A 19,116-nucleotide genomic window follows, 5' to 3' on the forward strand; every position below is an offset into this window, starting at 1 on the left:
TATTGGCATATGGATAAACGTATAGATTGATGGAATAAAATAGAAAGCCAAGAAGTAGACCCTTTGGGTCATATATGATGAATTGATTTCTGACAAAGGTGCCAAGGCAATTCAAGCAGGAAAGGATGATCCTTTCAACAGGTGATGCTGGAATAATTGGATAGCTATAGGCAAAGAATGATCCTCAACCCTTGCCTCATACCTCATATAAAAATTTACTTGAGATGAATCATAAATCTAAATGTAATAGCTAAACCCACAAATTAATAGAATAAGGCACAAGAAAGGATCTTAGTGACATCAGGTTTGGCAGAGATTTCTTTAAATAGTGTAAACTGCATTTCATCAAAATTAAAAACTTTTGCTCTTCAGAATGTTAAAAGAAAACTGAAAAGGCAAGCTACAGAGTTGGAAAAAATATTTGCAAAACATACCTAACAAAAGATTTGCATCTAGAATACATAAAATGGTCTTACAATTCAGTAACACTGTCAACAGCCCAATTTTTTAAATGGGCAAACAATCTGAACAGACACTTCACCAAAGAAGACGTATGGGTGGCGAACTATGACATGAACAGATGCTCAGCATCATTAATCTTTAGGGAAATACAAATTAAAATCTCAGGGAGATATTATCACTCACTATATACTCACCACACTGACTAAAATGTCAAAATCTGACCGCATCAAGTGTTGTCAAAAGTGAGGAACACCTAGAACTCTCATTTACTGCTGGTGAGAATGTAAAATATCCAACCACTTTAGAAAATATTTCAATACTTTTAAAAATTTATATCTATACTTATCATGTGATCTGGCTATTCCACTCCTAAGTATTTATCTGAGGTAAGTAAAAATGTATATTCACACAAAGACTTGTATGTAAATGTTCGTAGGAGAAATAACCCTGATGTCTATTAATAGGTGAATGGGTAAATAAGTTGTACCTTATCTACCCAGTGGAATACTACTCAGAGATAAAAAGAAATGGATCGTTCTTATACACAGCAACAAGGATGAATCTCAGAAATATTATGTTGAGTGAAAGAAGCCAGACAAAATAAAGAATACCTTTGTACGGTTCAACTTACTTTAAATTCTCGTAAATGCAAACTAATGTATAGTGACAGAAAGCAGATCAGTGGTTGCCTGGTGATGAGGCAGGACTGACTGACAAAGAGGCATAAGGAAACTTTTGGGAGTGGTGGGTATGTTCATTATCTTGACTGTAGTGATGATTTCACACGTCATAGAGTTGACAAAGTATGAGTACCCCCAAAATATAAATATGCCCTAAAATCAATTTAATAAAAGACATACTATCCACTAGAAACATAGGCAAAGAGTTGAAAAGTGGGAATTCAGATGAGGAACCTACAAAAATATATCCAATCTCCTCAACAATAAGTGAAACAGAGTAAAACCATGAAGAAACAGTATTGCTCACACCAGATTGATTGTTTAAGAACAAAAATAAAAGGCTTACAGTACTAAGTGTTGGCAAAGTTGTGAAGCAAGGGGAACTTTCATAACTCTCAAAAGGTAGGAGAACTAATTTTGACAATTGTTTGGCAAATCTTCTACTATTGTTTAAGATGAGGATACCTTAGAATGACTCACAAAAGAGAGACATTTTCAAGAATGTTCAGGGCAGCATTGTCGGTAATAGCCCCAAATTGGAAACAATTCAAATGTCCATCTAAACTAGAGTAAATTAAATTAGTTGTGGAATAACTTAGAGTGACAGGTAACAATATGGATGAATCTCACAAACAATATTAGGCTCAAGCTGCAACATTCAAAAGAATGCAACAAGTTTTAAAAGGATTTGGGCAAAAGCTATTAATGTAATTCCCCACACAATCAGATTACAGGAGAAAAATTATATGATATTCTGAGTTGATGCAAATTCTTTGAGAAAAAATAACATCCAATCTTATGCACACACAGGTGTGCACATACACACTGCTGTCCCATGAGAAGTAGGAGGAAGTTCTTTACCTTGCTAAAGAGTAAAACCTACAGCAAACAGACTTCTTGGTGAAACACAGGAAGCATTCTCTTTAAAATCAGTACAAGGTAAGGTTGCCTAATACCATTTTTTTAGTTATTTTGGAAATTCTGGCCAGTGTAGTAGAATAAGAAAAAAAGACAGCAAGAGGTGTGAGGAGTAGAATGGAAAACAACAAGACTGTTATTATTCAAAGAGGATGCAATTGTCCACTTAGCCAACCTCGCAAAACACTTAAAGACAAATTATTTAAATTAACAAGATCGCTGGATAGAAGATCAGCATTCTAAAATCAATTGGATTTCTCAATCAAAAATTAGGAGAAATTATAATTTATAAAAATTTATAATTAAATAGCAAAGTTTATAAAGGGCTCATAAATAAATCTCATAAAAATTTGTAAAAATCTCCATGGAAAATAATTATAAAACCTATTGGGACTTCCCTGGCGGTCCAGTGGTTAAGACTTCGCCTTCCAATGCAAGGGGTGCGGGATTGATCCCTGGCTGGGGAGCTAAGATCCCACATGCCTCGCGGCCAAAAAACCAAAACATAAAACAGAAGCAATATTACCAAATTCAATAAAGACTTAAAAAAAATTATTGACTGGGATTAATAAAGACTTTAAAAAAAACTTAAGGGGATTACAAAAACTAAATAAATGGAGAGCTATAACTTAGTCGCCATAGGCAAACTAGATTATCTTAGAGATAATAGTTCTCACCAAACTGATCTCTATATTCAATAAAATTCCAACCAGAATTACTACAAGGTTTTTCATGGAATTGACAAGCTTATTTTAAAATTAATATGGAAGAACAAGGGTCAAGAATAGCTAGGAAACAAAGTGAAACAATGACATGATGGAGTAGGGAGCGATTTCTCCTGTAAGCTATTAATATAAATTTAAGGTAATTAGGACATCATGATACTGGGCCAGGGATAGACCATTGGGAGAAAATAGAGAACCCAGAGCAGAACCAGACATACGTAAATAATATGTATCAGTATCACAGATCAATGTAAATAGGGTGGAATTTTCACTAAAGATGCTTAACAATTGATTCAACAATTGCATAAAATGAAACTGGCTCCCTACCTCACATGATGCATACCCATTTTGTATGGATTAAGCATTCAAATATAAAGGGAAAACAGTCTTTTAAAATTCTAGGGAACAAATCATATGAACTCCAAGTAGAAATTATTGCCTAAACAAGACACAAAATAAAGCATAAAAGGAAAGTTAAAAATTTCAACCCCACAAAAATTAAGGGCCCCTTTTCACCAGAAGACCCCCTCAAAGAAAGTTTAAAATCTAGCCACCAATTTGGCAAAGATATTCGCACCATTTATGTATTCACAAAGCTGTTTTCAGGAATATGTGAATAACTCCTTCAAATCAATAAGAAAAAAACCACCCAATAGAAAAATGGGCAAAAGTTTTTAACAGGCCCTTCACAAAAGAGGAAACTCAATGGCCAATGAACATTGATTGAAAATGTGCTTGATTTCATTAATAATATAAAAGTACCAAGTGTTGGTGAGAATGTGGAGTAGAGAATTCTCATAAACTGCTGGGGACTATGTATATTGTTACCAAAACTTTGGAAAACAAATTTGGGTTATCTTCTGAAGCTGATCATTCTCTTAACATATGCCCCAGAGTTCCGCTCCTAGGCATATAATGTCCACAGAAGATCCCTAGCACATGTGCCTGGGGGAACAGGTACAGGAACATTCAAAGCCATATTATGTATAAAAGAAATTAGAATTTCCCAAATGTTCATTGACAGCGAATGGATTAATAAATTATGCTCTACTCATACACTTGAATACAGCAGCCAATATGAATGAACCGTTTCCAGTATCAACATGGGTTAATTTCAGAAACTATGGAACAAACAAGTGGAGGAAGAACACATACATTATGATTTTTAAACAAGGTTTAAAAATAAGCAAAACTAAATTTGTATATTGTTTAAGGATACCAATGGGGTAAAAAGATAAGCCTATAAAAGTGACAAAAAATTATCAAAAAAATAAAAGGGAATCCCGAGCACAAAATTCAGAATAGTGATTACCTGGTTGGGAGGGTGGTGGTCATGGGACACTTACAATTACACAGGGAGATTCAACACTGTAGCTATTGTTCTCTTCCTCAAGTCGGATGGTCATATTTTTATTATTTCTAACTAACATTTGCACTGCTTCCTTTTTTGGTATATATAAAAATTTTTTTTTAATTGAAGCATTTAATTAATTTTTTTCCCAACCTCATGGCTTGTGGGAATCTTAGTTCCCCCACCAGGGATTGAACCCACCCCCTGCCCCCAACAGTGGAAGCTCAGAGTCCTAACCACTAGACGCCCAGGGAATTCCCTAATTGGAGCATTTTAGAAACCCATTTTCTGCTAGAACCTAAATGCTTGATGGCAAGGTTTATGTATTATTTATTCTAAGAGTCTAGTGCAGTGCCTGGTACACAATAATGTTAATAAAATAAATACACATAAGCAAACAATTGCATGTTTTCCTATAATCTCTATTATAAAGTACTTTTTTTTCTGGGTGCAAATTTATTTTCTCTTCTAATTTACATTCAGTATTATAATTTATATTCCTATAATAGTTTGGACAGTGAAATGGTTTAAAATGCCACTCTTCCATTGCTTAAGAAGTTTACCAAAAATTCTCTTTCTTAATCTTTGCAAATGATAACAAATGACATGGGTCTTTAATTTCACAGGTTAATAAACAGAAAGCGGACCTTGAAATGACAAGAAAGTTGGATGCCATAGTCGCCAAGGTTTGCATTTAAATTCTTTTTTTTTTTTCTTTTACTCTGTTAATTTCTTATTTGGGCATCTGGCTTGAAGAACCTATACACACCATCCCGAAGCTTTTCACTTTCCCACATCCAAGTTTGAAGGAGAAAACACTTAAAAGTGAGGCAAGACGTGTGCATGGGAGATGAGGGACTGGTGGGTGAGAGCAGTGAGGAGGGAGTGAGAATGGAAGGTGTCACTGGCGTCCCAACCCCCGGGCTCAATGCCCTGGCCCTTCAGATTCCTGTCCCGTCGCTCCTGCCTGCGGCCCCCGACGCCCACCTCCACCTCCGTACAAATACGACACCCACCTCAAGCTACGACCTCACCCCACTCCACCAAGACCCCACCTTTCCAGGTGCTTCCAGAAAACACTGATCTCTTGGTATGTTTTTCTTAGCACACGAGCATCTGTGGGAGGAATGGAAAATTGGGCCTCACCTGCAAATGAAATCAGGCAGGAGCGGGGGCGCTGGGGGACCGGGGATGGTGGGACAGGGAGCAAGAGTAGATCCAGGCCCTTCGGGACTGCGATTCTAGCTCAGGAGAGGAGGACAAGGGAGGAAAAGAGAGGGAGGCGAATCGGAGGCATGTATAGTGGGAATAACAGAGCTGGCTCTTTTTCTGTGCCAGAGCCCCAGAGCCATCAAGGAGAAAGAAACCACCTTGTCCCCGTGGCCCTCACAGCCCGGGAGTGCAGGCGCTCCGAGGCCACGTTCTTCCTTCACCGTTTCATTGCCTTCTAAGGCCAAAAGAGTCAAGAGTCCAAAGAAGGCTTCAAAGGAAGAGCATCCTACGGTAAGACCCACCCACAGGACCACACCCAGGGACACCTTCACCTGCAAACAGTCTCAGACACCCGATTCCCCCTACTCCCTCTGCGTGCATCTGGGCAGGGGGCTCTGGCTTCTCTTCCCCTCACCGATGCGTCCTCATCAGGCCCCTTACCTTATCCAGGAGGATGCCACCGTTGTCCTGAGCGTGGTGGTTTATTTGGCTTAGTCACCATGGCTTCGTGGATCTCTATTAAATTAGCAACACAGAGAAGCCACATTCCAAGCGCTTTCTAGTGTGTATAATCTCTAACTCATGACTGCCCAGTATCTATCAGAGGCTTCCTGGAGACTCCCTGAAAGATGTGCAGTCGGAAAGTCCATTTGCTCATGGACTATTCTTTTTTTTTTTAATTAATTAATTAATTAATTTTTGGCCGTGTTGGGTCTTCATTGCTGCACACCGACTTTCTCTAGTTGTGGCGAGCAGGGGCTACTCTTCGTTGCGGTGTGCGGGCTTCTTATTGTGGTGGGTTCTCTTGTTGTGGAGCACAGGCTCTAGGCGCATGGGCTTCAGTAGTTGTGGCGCACGGGCTTCAGTAGTTGTAGCACGTGGGCTCTAGAGTGCAGGCTGAGTAGTTGTGGCGCACGGGCTTAGTTGCTCCGCGGCATGTGGAAGCATTGCAGAGTGGGGTTGGAGACAGGGACAGGGCAACCCCTTCCCTACAGCAAACCCAGGGCTCGAACCCATGTCCCGTGCATTGGTAGGCAGATTCTTAACCACTGCGCCACCAGGGAAGCCCTGCTCATGGACTATTCTAAATCAACCGTGGACTAGCTCATGCTATCAGAGACATACATCCATGAATTATATGCTAGTAACCTCCTTACCCCCAGATAATCAGAGTTGCTTCTACCTGGCCTACGGCGGTGCCATTGGTCTATATTAAAGGGCATATCAAGAAGTAGGTCTGTGATGTTCGTCTCAATGTTGGCTTATTGTGTGGACTGTGCAGAGACACTGCTCACTGCATTACCCAATACCTCCCTTTAAAATGATCCTGTGGCGAACTTTCTTCTGAGCTTAGTTATGGGAATAGTTGCATTTCTCTGAACAATCGATCTATCTTGTGGGCCCTGTGAATCGTGCAACCGGTCAAAGCTCCTTTTCCACGTTGACGTTTAGAAAGCTTAGAGGCTGATGGGTGACACATATGGCCAAGGTACAGCACTTCCTGGAAAGAGTCTGTCCACTAGAATCTTTTGGTTTCCCAGACTCTTTTGTCTTGTTTCTACGTGTCCCCGTGTTCTCCCTCCTTCTCCCCCAGGGGGCGGAATCTACCTCTCCAACACTCAGGGCAGGAGAACAGAGCAGAATCATGCTCGCTGTGTCATCCTTGCTCCAAACGGGGGCAGGAAAAGGTATAGCCCTCTCGCTCACTCACCAGGCAGATGGCTCACCACTCGAACCCACCACTTTCTCTCCTTTCGGAGGAGAAAGAGGGAAGTAGAGCAGCAGGTGGAGGGAGACCAGGGTGTTAATACTGGTGGCAGTCACTCCACTTGGAAGGAAACCCCAGGACTTGAGAAAAAGCATTCTCCTCTAAGAGCGCTTCCACTTTGCAGAGAGTTAGGAAGTATCAACAACTGGAATTTCCTGAGGGGGAGAAGGACATCTGGGGAATGCGGCACATGACTGACCAATGACTGGGTTCTAGAAGTAAGAGTTTTAGAATCCAGATCTGGGAAGTATTTGGCGGGGGTGGGTGGGGGGAGGAGGCCCACAACAAAGCAAGAAAACAAAAAGCAACCCCCCGCCCCGTGGCTGAGCATGCAGGGCTGCCTGCTGACCTGGGGCGGGGGGCCCAGCCTTACTGGGCGAGGGGCTGTAGTCCAAGCCTGGGACTTAGGGAGTCTGTGGCCGAGGCAGTGTCCTGTTCCATAAACCTCTGTCAGCTGCCTTGAGATCAGGGTGTGTGCCGGGGGTCTGTGGTCTGAGGCTCTGAGATGATGGCAGGAGCATTGCAGAGTGGGGTTGGAGACGGGGACAGGGCAACCCCTTCCCTACAGCAAACCCAGGGCCCTAACTAAATCCTAGAATTGCAGACTAGAAACTCCAAAGTCCCGAATTTACCCATCAAAATTGAGCTTCCAAAGTCCCAACGACAAGGGGCAGAAATACCACTGTTCTCCCCTACAGGAAAGACACCATGAAGGGGAGACAAAGGCAGACAGCGTCTCTGAGAAGGTGTCATTTCAGTAGGGTTTTCTCCTAGTGTCACAGTCTCTCCTTCTGACCGTAATGACTGTTATCTAGATGTTTCCGAAGCTTAAGAGTACATTTTGTCAGCTGGGAGCCTCGGAAGTTAATGTGTAACTTTTACTTATTGTAAAAATTGGACTGGGGGAGGGGAGAGATGACATAAGCTGGTTTACATTTTCATAGGAATTGACTCGATTTTAAAGGGAAATATATTTTTCTAGCTCACCGTTATTACTCTCATATACACTTTTGTTAATAATGATCCTATTATAAAGAGTGTTCCCTTCCATCACCTCCCCATGTGGTGTATTCTTCATTGTAGATTAGCTCTCTCTATATGCACTCTGGTTACCATTTTCCTGTTTCTCTCCTTTAAATATTTTATTATATTGAGGTAGTTGGACTTCTTAAAAATTGTCTTTAAAGGGTTTTGTCATCTTGACCACGTGTAAATGACCAAACAGAGAGCTTGCTGCAGGAAGTTTTTACATCAGTCATTTACCTTATCTAATTAATCATACTTATTTTTTGAAATCTGTGTCATTCGGTGGGAACAGCACACGTGCTTCACCCAGCGGCGCACACAGTGATAAACTGAGTGTTCAACCAGTCTGAAAAGCACAATAGGAACATTGCTGTGTGATTTCTATTTATGAAATATTTCACAACATGAAATTTGTATTTGGACAGCGTTTTTGTGTAAAGTTTATTTTTTGATAGCTGTAAAACATTTCAAATACTGAGGTTTCACAAAGCAAGGTTAACTTACATTCCCAGGTTTCCCTCCCACAGCCCCCGCTCCAGGGTAATTAGTTAATTAAGGCTGCACCCAGTAAATGCTTCCCTGGAAGACTTCTGAGCTTCCATGGGGTCACCTGTCTGCGCTGATGGAACATATGGTGCGCGCTTAGATCTGCAGAAAGCATCAGGACCCTTCCATGTGGGAAATGGGACAGGGGACAAAGTCAGTCGTATTCCCATTCTTAAAGTTCATTCAATACAAAGCAATTTGGACATAAGGAAAAACTTTAATAAAAGCTCTAGAATGTTGTTCTTTAAACATTCAAGAATTGCAAGGTGAAGTACTTTTGCAATAGTTTTGCAAGTATGACCATAGTCACCCTGCAAGCTAGTAATTTTTAAAAAATTATTACTATGGGATATGGAATTATTATGGGTGTAGAGTATTATAGGCAAGGTGGGTGAAAGGAAGATCTTTCCCATTCCTCTCCTGTACATCCCTTTTATTTGATTGAGCTGCTGAAGTTGAAAATACACTCCATCAGAGAAGAAAATCATATAACCTGTTCATTGTTTCATTATTTCGTTATTTTTCCCCTGGGCTTGCCTTCATAAAGAAGGTAGTTCATAGTTCTGCAGAGCTGTGTGAAAAAGCCAGCATTTTGCTCATTGTTGACCTGGCAGCCCAGGGTGGTAGAGTCATACAGAGCTTGGACAGTCCCGGACACGTGTACGGTTGTATGGTCTTCAGGGACTGTCAAAGGATATTTACTGTATTTTGATAGATTATGTTGACACAAAAGAATTTTCCTTATCGCACTGGATCTTTGTTTTCTAATGGAAGTAGCTTTTTTTTTTTTTTTGGCTGTGCCGTGCGACTTGCCGGGGTCACAGCGGTGAAAGCACTGAGTCCTAACCACTGGACCGCCAGGGAATTCCTGAATAGGAATAACTTTAAAATGTAGAGATAATTGAAATCATACACAACAATTACTTGTTTTTTATTTTAAAATCAAATTTGTCATTTGCCGCTAAAGTGAATGCATCTTTAGATTGTGTTGTCAGAGACCAAAATTGAAAAATCTGAGTAATACCATATTTAAACTTCAAGTGAAAGGTGGCATTGACTTTCTGTATTATTCTACTCTAAGTAGTTTGATGATAAATAAGTACTTTCAGTATATTTGGGACTGAAAATATTTTGGTGAAAATAATATCCAACATTTGTTCCACAAATGAAAAATGGTTTTTGTTAAAAATCACTTGATTTTTAAGGCTGCACCCAGTAAATGATGCCCTGGTCTGGGAGGATCCCACATGCCACGGAGCGGCTGGGCCCATGAGCCATGGCCGGTGAGCCTGCACGTCTGGAGCCTGTGCTCTGCAACAGGAGAGGCCACAGCAGTGAGAGGCCCGCGTACTGCACCAAAAAAAAAAAAAAAAATCACTTGAAAGGTTTTATGCTTTGTCTTCTTCTTGTTTATTTTTGCTGGGGAAGAATAATAACATTTTACTTGTAGAGTTTGCGATATTTAAGTATAATTTCTTTTAAGGGCTTAAGATTGTTGTGGAAATCAGGAAAAGAAGAGATTAGTATCAATTGCTATTCTTCCCTGGACACTCTGAGCCATAGGGCAGATGCTAGGTCCTGACCACATGTAATACCACCTTGGTGGTAACAGAGGAAATGTCATTCAGGAGCCCACAGGGCAGCCACCTGACCCCTCACTGCATGGTGTGCTTTATTCCATTTACCTGGGTTTCAGCTGTGGGTTTCTTTCTAGTTCTCCCTGGGAATTGGGGCCAGTCTTGAACACCAGGTCATTTGCCAGAGTCCTGACACTGCCGGGACTTGGGTCTCACCCCCTGAACATTTGACATGCTGCCACCCATCCTAACTGCCATCATTGCATGTACTAGTTCTGCTGTGAATTCTATTACAAACACTGTCATAGAACAGCTTTAATACGGACGTTCACCACCGTCAACCTGAGGTAGCTACACCCCACTGGATGCTGGCATTGGACTATCAGCCACCCTCTCCGGGTCCAGCTCTTCCAACTTGTCAGTTTCTCCAGCCCTGACCTCTTCAGGTTTCTCCTCAAACCCTAGGGATTAGTTTGTATAAATTACAACATATTTCAATTCCCCTTTCTTTAGGAATGTATTTTCGTGGAGGGTGGTACTTAGACTTTTCTTCATGTAATGCCTCAGTTGTAGTCTCCATTCGTTCATCAAAAAACTAAACTAAGTAAAGGAAAGCTATGTGTTTCCCCTTATTCACCTACTGCATATTACTGCTAACTTGCATTTCTGATCAACTTTAGATAACCAAGGATAGCTCACTGAATTGATTTTATGCCAGCCAAATCCAAAGAGTTCTTATGTTTTGTTAGCCTATGCAGCCTTATTAGGGAATCAGGTATACTGATTTTTAGGCTTTTAAAAAATCTTGAATATAGCCTGAGGATCTCCTTCACTAATTTCTATGTGGGAAACATTCTTCTGTCGACTATATGAATATATATATATATCTCCAGAATAGAATAAGGAGTTACTTATAACCAGTGCCATGAAGTGTTATGGAGTCCAGTTAATCCAATGGCTGAAAGCATATGGTGGACCCATACTGTGTTTCATGCCACCAGAACTGATAGACATGAGCCTGAACGTCCTAGAGAGTAATTCTGGTGGTCTTTCTCTCTAGTTGAATATATGCAAGTGGATTCTGATTAAGATTCATAACATTTCTGTCTGGTTTACATTAAATAAGGCATAAGTGTATTTTAAAGGTAAATTTTATACTTAAATTAGAAAGATTTCAATCGTTTGGGATTCTTATACAACCACTGGAATAGCTAGGAGAACATCTATTAGGAAAGCAACAAAAAAACGATTTCAGACTGAAGCACCCAAGCAGCTGGTTGATAAGAGATCAGTGGGAAGTCATTGCAATTTGTAGGAACCCCTGGAAATCTCCCACCAAATAGCTTAGTCTTCAGCAGTAAAGATAGTGTTTAAGAGTTCTCCAGAAAGTCACTGTGCAACTCATATTTGTCCATTCGTCTTGCTCAAAATGCCTTTGGATGATCTTTTCCAATGTGTCCCTCAAAAGTACAGTTCTTTGGAGTTTCTAACATGTTATATTCTTCAGAAGATTATAATTTAATATAGATATTTTCATGTAACAAAAATGGATATGATTTGCCATGGCAAAGTTTGCATTTGACACCTTCATTTATACCATTTCTGGAGCTTTTATTTTTTTTATATATCTAAGTTTCTGCCCGGTATCCTCTTCTTTCTTCCTGAAGAACTTCCTTTTGCAGTGATTATAGTGCAGGTCTGCTGGCAACAAATTCTCTCAGCTTTTGCTTGTCTGAAAAAAACTTTATTTTGCCTGTTTATTTTATTTATTTTTTTTTTGTGGTACGCGAGCCTCTCACTGTTGTGGCCTCTCCCATTGCGGCGGACACGCAGGCCCAGCGGCCATGGCTCACGGGCCCAGCCACTCCGCGGCATGTGGGATCTTCCCGGACCGGGGCACGAACCCGTGTCCCCTGCATCGGCAGGCGGACCCTCAACCACTGCGCCACCAGGGAAGCCCTTGCCTGTATTTTTGACAGATTTTTTTCTGAGTATGGAAGCCTGAGTTGACAGTTTCTTTTCTTTAATACTTTGAAGATGTCACTCCCTTATCTTTTGTATTGCATAGTTTCAGACAAAAAGTCTACTGTATATTTTAACTTTGTTTCTCTGTCTGTAATGTGTCTTTTACTTTGGAATGCCTTTAGAACTTTTTCTTTCTCTTTGCTTTTCAACAGTTAGACTATAATGTGTTTTGGAGTGTTTGTTGTTCCTCTCTCTTTCTCTCTGTCCTAATGGACTTTCTTGAATTTGGGGTTTGGTGTCTTTCATTAACTCCTTACCATTATCTTTAATTATGTCTCTTGCCCTATTCTCTCTCCCTTCTCCTTCTGAGACTCTGATTACACATATGTTAGACCATCTGATATTGTCCCCAAATTCTTGGATATTCCGATCATTGATTTTAAATGACTTTTTCCTCTTTGTGTTTCAGTTTGGGGTATTTTTTTGACCTACCTTCAAATTTACTAATTGTTTTCCTCAGCTGTATTGATTAATCAAAGAAATTAATTTCTTCATCTTTTTAAAAAATTTCTAATATTTACATTTGACTTTTTTTTTACATTTTCCAAATCTCTGCTGAAATTATCTATTGTTTACCATCTATATTGTTCACTTTTTCTCCTAGGTTCTTTAACATTTTAATTATAGTTAAAGTCCTCATCTGATAGTTCCATGATCCATGGGTTATCTTTGAATCTGATTCTGTTGATTGCTTTGTCTCCTGACAATAGGTTCTTTTCCTTTTTGTCTGTCTCATAATTTTCGATTGAATATCAGTCATCATGTGTAGAATAGTAGAGACTGAAATAAACAGTGTTCACACGTGGAAATGGCATGCCTCTTCCTGTAACAGACTGTTATTGTAAGCGGTAGAGCCAATCTAGCCAAAAGTTGAATTGAGTTTGGTTGTAGCTATGGTTCCTTTTAGTGGGCCACAACCTTGATGTTCTTGCAGTGGGTGTGTGCTTAGAATGGGAATGAGGGTAACAGAGTGCTTTTCTCTGTGTGCTGCTCCACCTTTAGCTTTCAGCAGAACTATCCACCTGTGCCACCGAGTAAGTCTCTCTCTATGCTCTTATGCCTTCCTTGGTAATAGACTGCTATTGCTTGGTACTTCACAGGTGAGGGCAGAAAGAGTTCTCTGTTGTTCTAAAGCAAACTTACTCTTTGGGAAGTGCTGTGTGCCTGTGGCTCTTGTCTATTTTTGAAAGAATTTTGAAATTGAATTCTAATAATTTTGTTAGAAGAAAATTCACCAGTGATATATGGAAGTAAATGTTCTGTTTTGCCTTCTGGCTTACGCAGTGATCAGTGCCTGACTGCATACAGCCTCCTAGTCTATCCTCAGTGCTCTCAATTCTTAAGTCTCTTCTTTCCAGACTGTAAGCACACAGGCTGCTTCTCCTCTCTTCCTATGGTTGCATCACTCTCCCCTCCCCACCCACCACCATAGCTAGCACCTGCTGGCACATTACTGGTATTCAGAATTAGTTCTTTGCTTAGAAGGTAATCAGAAAAAAAAATGATAATATGGAAGTCAAGATTAATGAAATTTTAGGGACAGAATATCATCTTTCTTCATGAGTTAGAAACATTGTTTTGATAGAAATATATTTGATGGTTTAAAGGAGAGACTCAAGGAGGCATTAAACCCAGAAGGAACGGCCCAAGTTTCAGAAGAGGGATGTTTGTGGAAATTGGGAGAAATGAAAGAATGTGATGAGTCTTTGATTGACAAGAAAAGAAGAAAGAGGATATGATAAGGAATCTGGTTGATCATATGACAGTTAATAAACATAATTGCACTCCTGTTATTACAAACCTTGGCTGTTGATTCCAAATTTAGATTATATTTATTAACTGTTGGGTGTTTTTTTAACATGTTTTAAGTGCTTAAACTGGGAAATAAATTTAAGAATCATAATTCTTAAATTTCTGTTGTAAATAAAACTTATTTCTTAATTTAATAGACTTTTAGCTATAAATATATATACAAATTCAAAAAAAAGAGAAATATTTATAATGAATTATGTCTAGTCACAATGTTCGATTATCTTTGTAATTATTTAATTTACATTTTCCTACTTAGGAAGTTATCTCCTTTTCTATTACCACTCATTTTCACCTCTATCTACTGTTTAGCAGTCCAGTGTTTGCACCTGTCAATGAAGTAGCCACATAAAGACCAGCACATGTATTCCAGAGAAAATGGAACGCCAGCAGCTGGCAAAACAAAATGACAGTTTAATGTGGACAGAGCCAGGATTGAATATAACGTGCTATAGCGGGAGTTGAAAGTTCAACTCAAACTGGAGAGCAAACACTCTAGTCTACATGTGGTGCTTTTTTTTTAATGAAAAGAGAAGCTATCTTTGTCATTGTCAGAGTATTGTCTTTGGGAGAGATTGAATATTTATTTGCTTTACAGAAGATATGGTTTAGCACAGTTTTATCTGTAGTTATTACAGAGTTGATCATTATATGAGAGTTGGGAAAAAGGAGCCTTGAAAATTGGAACTAATTTTTACTGTATGCAAATTTAAATACAGAATCTTTTTTTCCTTTCTAAAATTTTTAATTTAATTTAATTTATTTATTATTTTTGGCTGCGTTGGGTCTTCGTTGCTGTGTGCGGGCTTTCTCTAGTTATGGCGAGTGGGGGCTACTCTTCGTTGCAGTGCCTGGGCTTCTCATTGTGGTGGCTTCTCTTGTTGCGGAGCACGGGCTCTAGGCTTCAGTAGTTGTGGCACACAGGCTCAGTAGTTGTGGCTCGTGGGTTCACTAGTTGTGGCTCGCAGGCTCTAGAGCACAGGCTCAGTAGTTTTGATACATGGACTTAGTTGCTCCGTGACATGCAGGATCTTCCCAGACCAGCGATCGAACCCGTGTCCCCTGCATTGACAGGTGGATTCTTAACCACTGCGCCACCAGGGAAGTCCCAGAATCTTTTTTTTTTTAATAAACTTTCAATTACTGATATGACTTCAGATAGAGTGAAATAAATATAAATGCCTTTCTAAGTGGAAACTTATTTTGTTTTGCCAGTTTGTTTTCCTAACTTCCTGTGGATTCGTTTTTAAAATTTGGGTTGGTTTATTCCCATTAACATACGGGCAAGTGCCCTCCAAAGTTTGGGGCTCTTACTCCCATGATTTCCTTGGTCTACTGTTAACCAAATGGCAGTGAATTCACTGTGTACTCCTCATGTCCTGGTCAGAGAGGCAGTTCAAGCGGATTGTGTTCTTTGAGAACAAACAGGTAGAGGGAGCCCCAAAAGTGCATGCCTCCCATGACTTGGGTGACCCCAACGTATTCGAAGCCAAGGAAGGCTAATGATAACCACGATTCTCACTGTTTTGTTAAATAGGTGTTGCTAGGCCTCAGGCTTTGTTTTTGGCTAACTTCCTGCCACATGGGCCTTGGGGAGACTGAGTCACTATGCTGGTGGTTGTAGGTGGTAGGTTTCTCTAGGAAGGTGTGCAGACAACCAAGGGAACTGTAATCTTGGTAGTTCTAGGACCACCAGAAAGCTCCTCAGGACTGAGGGGACTGATGGAGTAGGAGTTAGAGTTTAGTGAACTAAGGTAAGAGCAATGGGTTAGGGTCCGAGTTCAGGATTAAGTCCATGCTGAAAATTCTCCTATCAGCCAGGGGATAATCAGGAATTATCAGCAGGGAGTTCGTAGATCACCATATAGAAGTTTACATATATTGACATCATAATAAAGGCAACCACAGTAAGAGCTGAACATTTGCAAATAAAAAATCAGGCACGCGAGGGAAGAGAGAAGATGGAAGGTAATTCGAATGCTCTAAATTCTTAATGTTTATTTGTGGGGAGCCCAAAAAATAAAGGCTACTGTTTATTTATAATGATAATGACGAGAAAAACTAAAACAAAACCAAACCCTTGGCTTCTGGGAAGTGAGAGTTTTATGTTCACGTATACTATCTGCAGTTTATTTTTAAAATATGTGCGTGCATTCTCTATCGCTAAAAATCTAAAGTAACAGGGATGGTGAAATCAATAGGTTAGTGTATAGAAGTGAATGGTAATATGTGTGATGTGCCTGGCACATAGTAGGCACTCAAAAACTTGTAACTTTTATGGCTGTTAATTACAAATTTTGTTACGTGGCAGCTAATGTCAGCTGGGTTCTCTCTGCCCCTTCAGATACGAGTAAAGTTGGCTCAAACCCACATTCTGTGCTTTGTGGCAGCCGAAAACGTGTCCACTTGTTTCTCCAGACACCCATGGCATCTTCTGGTGGTTGTTGTTATGTCTGGGCTCCTTCTTCCACTGAAACGGGTCAATTTCTGAGTCCCATTGCACTCTGTGTCATCCCAGCTCCCACTTTGTTGAATCATACACTGAATTCAACCCAATTCTGTGATTGCTACTAAAACCACTCACTCACAGGACACCTTTAGTTGAATGAGGTTGAAGAAGGTAACAGGGACAGTCTGCATCACCAAGATGCCGTTTCACATTGAATATTGGACATCACCCCTGGGCACTGGTCACTTGTGGCTTCACCACACACTAGCAGCTCCAGCCTTGGGGTCCTGCCTGGCCATTCTCTTCTTTTCTAGCTCTTCTCAGCCCTCACTTCTGATTGCTTCAGGGAGCTCTGGGTTCCTTTTACTTTATTCTGCAGACCTGGCTCCAGACCCTGCGTGGCAGACCCCACCCCATCAACATGGGCAACAGATCAAAAGCTTTTGGGTCACCCACTAGAGCAGGTAGTGGTGGTAATAAGAAGCACCTTTTGCTGTCTACATTCTGTGGAGGAATATAAGAATAGCTAATCAAAGGGCTTCCCTGGTGGCGCAGTGGTTGAGAGTCCGCCTGTCGATGCAGGGGACACGGGTTCATACCCCAGTCTGGGAAGATCCCACATGCCGCGGAGCGGCTGGGCCCGTGAGCCATGGCCACTGAGCCTGCGCGTCCAGAGCCTGTGCTCCGCAACGGGAGAGGCCACAACAGTGAAAGGCCCGAGTGCCGCAAAAAAAAACAAAAAAAAAAAACCAAAAGAATAGCTAATCAAGCAGGTTTTTATATTCAGTATATTTTCTCACTGCCATCTGCTCTCTGCATCATTCAAGAGGAATAGTAGTGAAAATTCGTCTTAATTATCATTTAAAATAAAAGTTTATTTATTTATTATTAAATAAATGAGCAAACGAATGCATTAAAATCTAAAAACCAAAAAAGTGCAATATGTAATTTACTTAACCATTTTGAAACGCAGTGTTTTTATATCTATAACTGGGATTCATTAGATTTAATCCAAAAGATAGTTGAGAAAAATAAAATAAAAGGTTTTTTTTAAGCTTGTGACTTCACTGGGTAATAACTGCCCACTTCATTAAAAAAAAAAGTGTAATGGTAAAATTTGACCCATATATAATTACAAAGTAATGCATTTAGAAAACAAACAGTAGTGGGAACGTTGGTTTTAATGGGATATAATTGTCCAATTGCAAATGCAATGTATAAACACTGAGTCTTGTAAATTAAATGAGGCAGTCAAGACCCCTATGGGACTAGGGTTGGCATATTTTTAGTCTCATTTGCCTTTCTCTAAGCTGCAGAAAAACCACGTCTTTATGCATTGACTTGAAATGTTATACTTGCTTTTGTTTATTTTCTTTCCAGGTTAGACATGGAATACCTGCTGCGATGCATAGAGAAAAAGCGAGACTACCAGTGGCTAAGGTATAATAATGACTAATATGACCCTTATTATTAACTTAAATATTGTTTATATCAATGCTGACTATCCTTAGAGAGGAGTAATGACTTTGAAAGCTACACCAAGAATCAGTCTAATGAAGAGACAGAGGACCTGGTTGCCTCTATAGTATGATTCTGGGTTACATCCCTGCCACACCCAAAGAAATCTCATTCATGACATGCCTACAATTCCACTGTTACAGATTCATTCCTTTGCCAAAACTTTGTCCCCTTGTAAAATAGAAACAGTACTGAGAAATGGCATACAGTTCTAATGTGATTGAGTTGGTCAGATCCTTTCCTGAGGACGGTTTTGATAGAAAGAGGAAATAGAGTAACTGGGGGCAGCTGCTGCTATGATGAAGAGATTTAGAAAAAGTGATACCTGGTAGGGGGGAGGGGTGATGAAGATAAATTTTGGCTACTTGGTAATATTGTCTCACACTGGCTGCTTTGAAGTGAATCATTTACAGGAAATGGAGGCATGGGATCTTAAATTCTTCCAGTTTATGGGAATTTGCAAGTAAATGTAACTCATTGTTCCCTCAAATTTTCGATGATAGTTAGAATATGCATGCTATTTAATAGAAATAACCTTTCAGATTTATGGGGAAATAGGGTATAATTAACTTTGTGATGTATTTTCTATTGAAAGATTGAAGAAGAGAAACGTGGTTTGGAAGAGCAAATACAAATGTTAAAGGCTAAGTTAGAGAAAGAGAAAAAGAAGTCGGAGAGGTACTGGTAATAGTAATTCATAATTGTTCATTTGCAGCTAATACAATATTTAACCACCTATAAATTTATTACAGGGTTAAGAAGGAATCAGATCAGATCAACAAAAACTGGGAAAAGAAATTCTTCATTCTCAGGAACAGGTATAGTGTGGTGATATATACAAATTCTATTTATAAAAATGCGACTAATAGTCTTTTAAGGAAATTGGGAGCCTTGCATTTTTCTGTATATATTAACTAATATGAAATGCCCTCAAATACCTCTTTCAAGAGATGCAAAATAACTGACCTAAAAAAGAAGAGTAGTCAAAGTCACTTCAAAGAAAAACTAATTCAAAACTGTTTTATTCCTGATCTCAGTGTTTCAAATTTA

At 39.9% G+C, this 19,116-nt stretch overlaps 1 protein-coding gene across 1 annotated transcript in view; it reads left to right on the forward strand.

The window, feature by feature from the left end:
* Positions 1–19,116, forward strand: part of C2H10orf67 (chromosome 2 C10orf67 homolog) — a 92,971-nt gene that overhangs the window by 47,852 nt on the left and 26,003 nt on the right. The window contains exons 8-12 of the mRNA XM_049705367.1: positions 4,763–4,822; positions 5,475–5,639; positions 17,929–17,988; positions 18,662–18,744; positions 18,819–18,884. Coding sequence (XP_049561324.1) covers positions 4,763–4,822; positions 5,475–5,639; positions 17,929–17,988; positions 18,662–18,744; positions 18,819–18,884 — 434 coding nt within the window. The remainder of the gene's footprint in view (positions 1–4,762; positions 4,823–5,474; positions 5,640–17,928; positions 17,989–18,661; positions 18,745–18,818; positions 18,885–19,116) is intronic.

This window comes from Orcinus orca, chromosome 2, assembly GCF_937001465.1.
Source record: "Orcinus orca chromosome 2, mOrcOrc1.1, whole genome shotgun sequence".
NCBI classification, from domain to species: Eukaryota; Metazoa; Chordata; class Mammalia; order Artiodactyla; family Delphinidae; genus Orcinus; species Orcinus orca.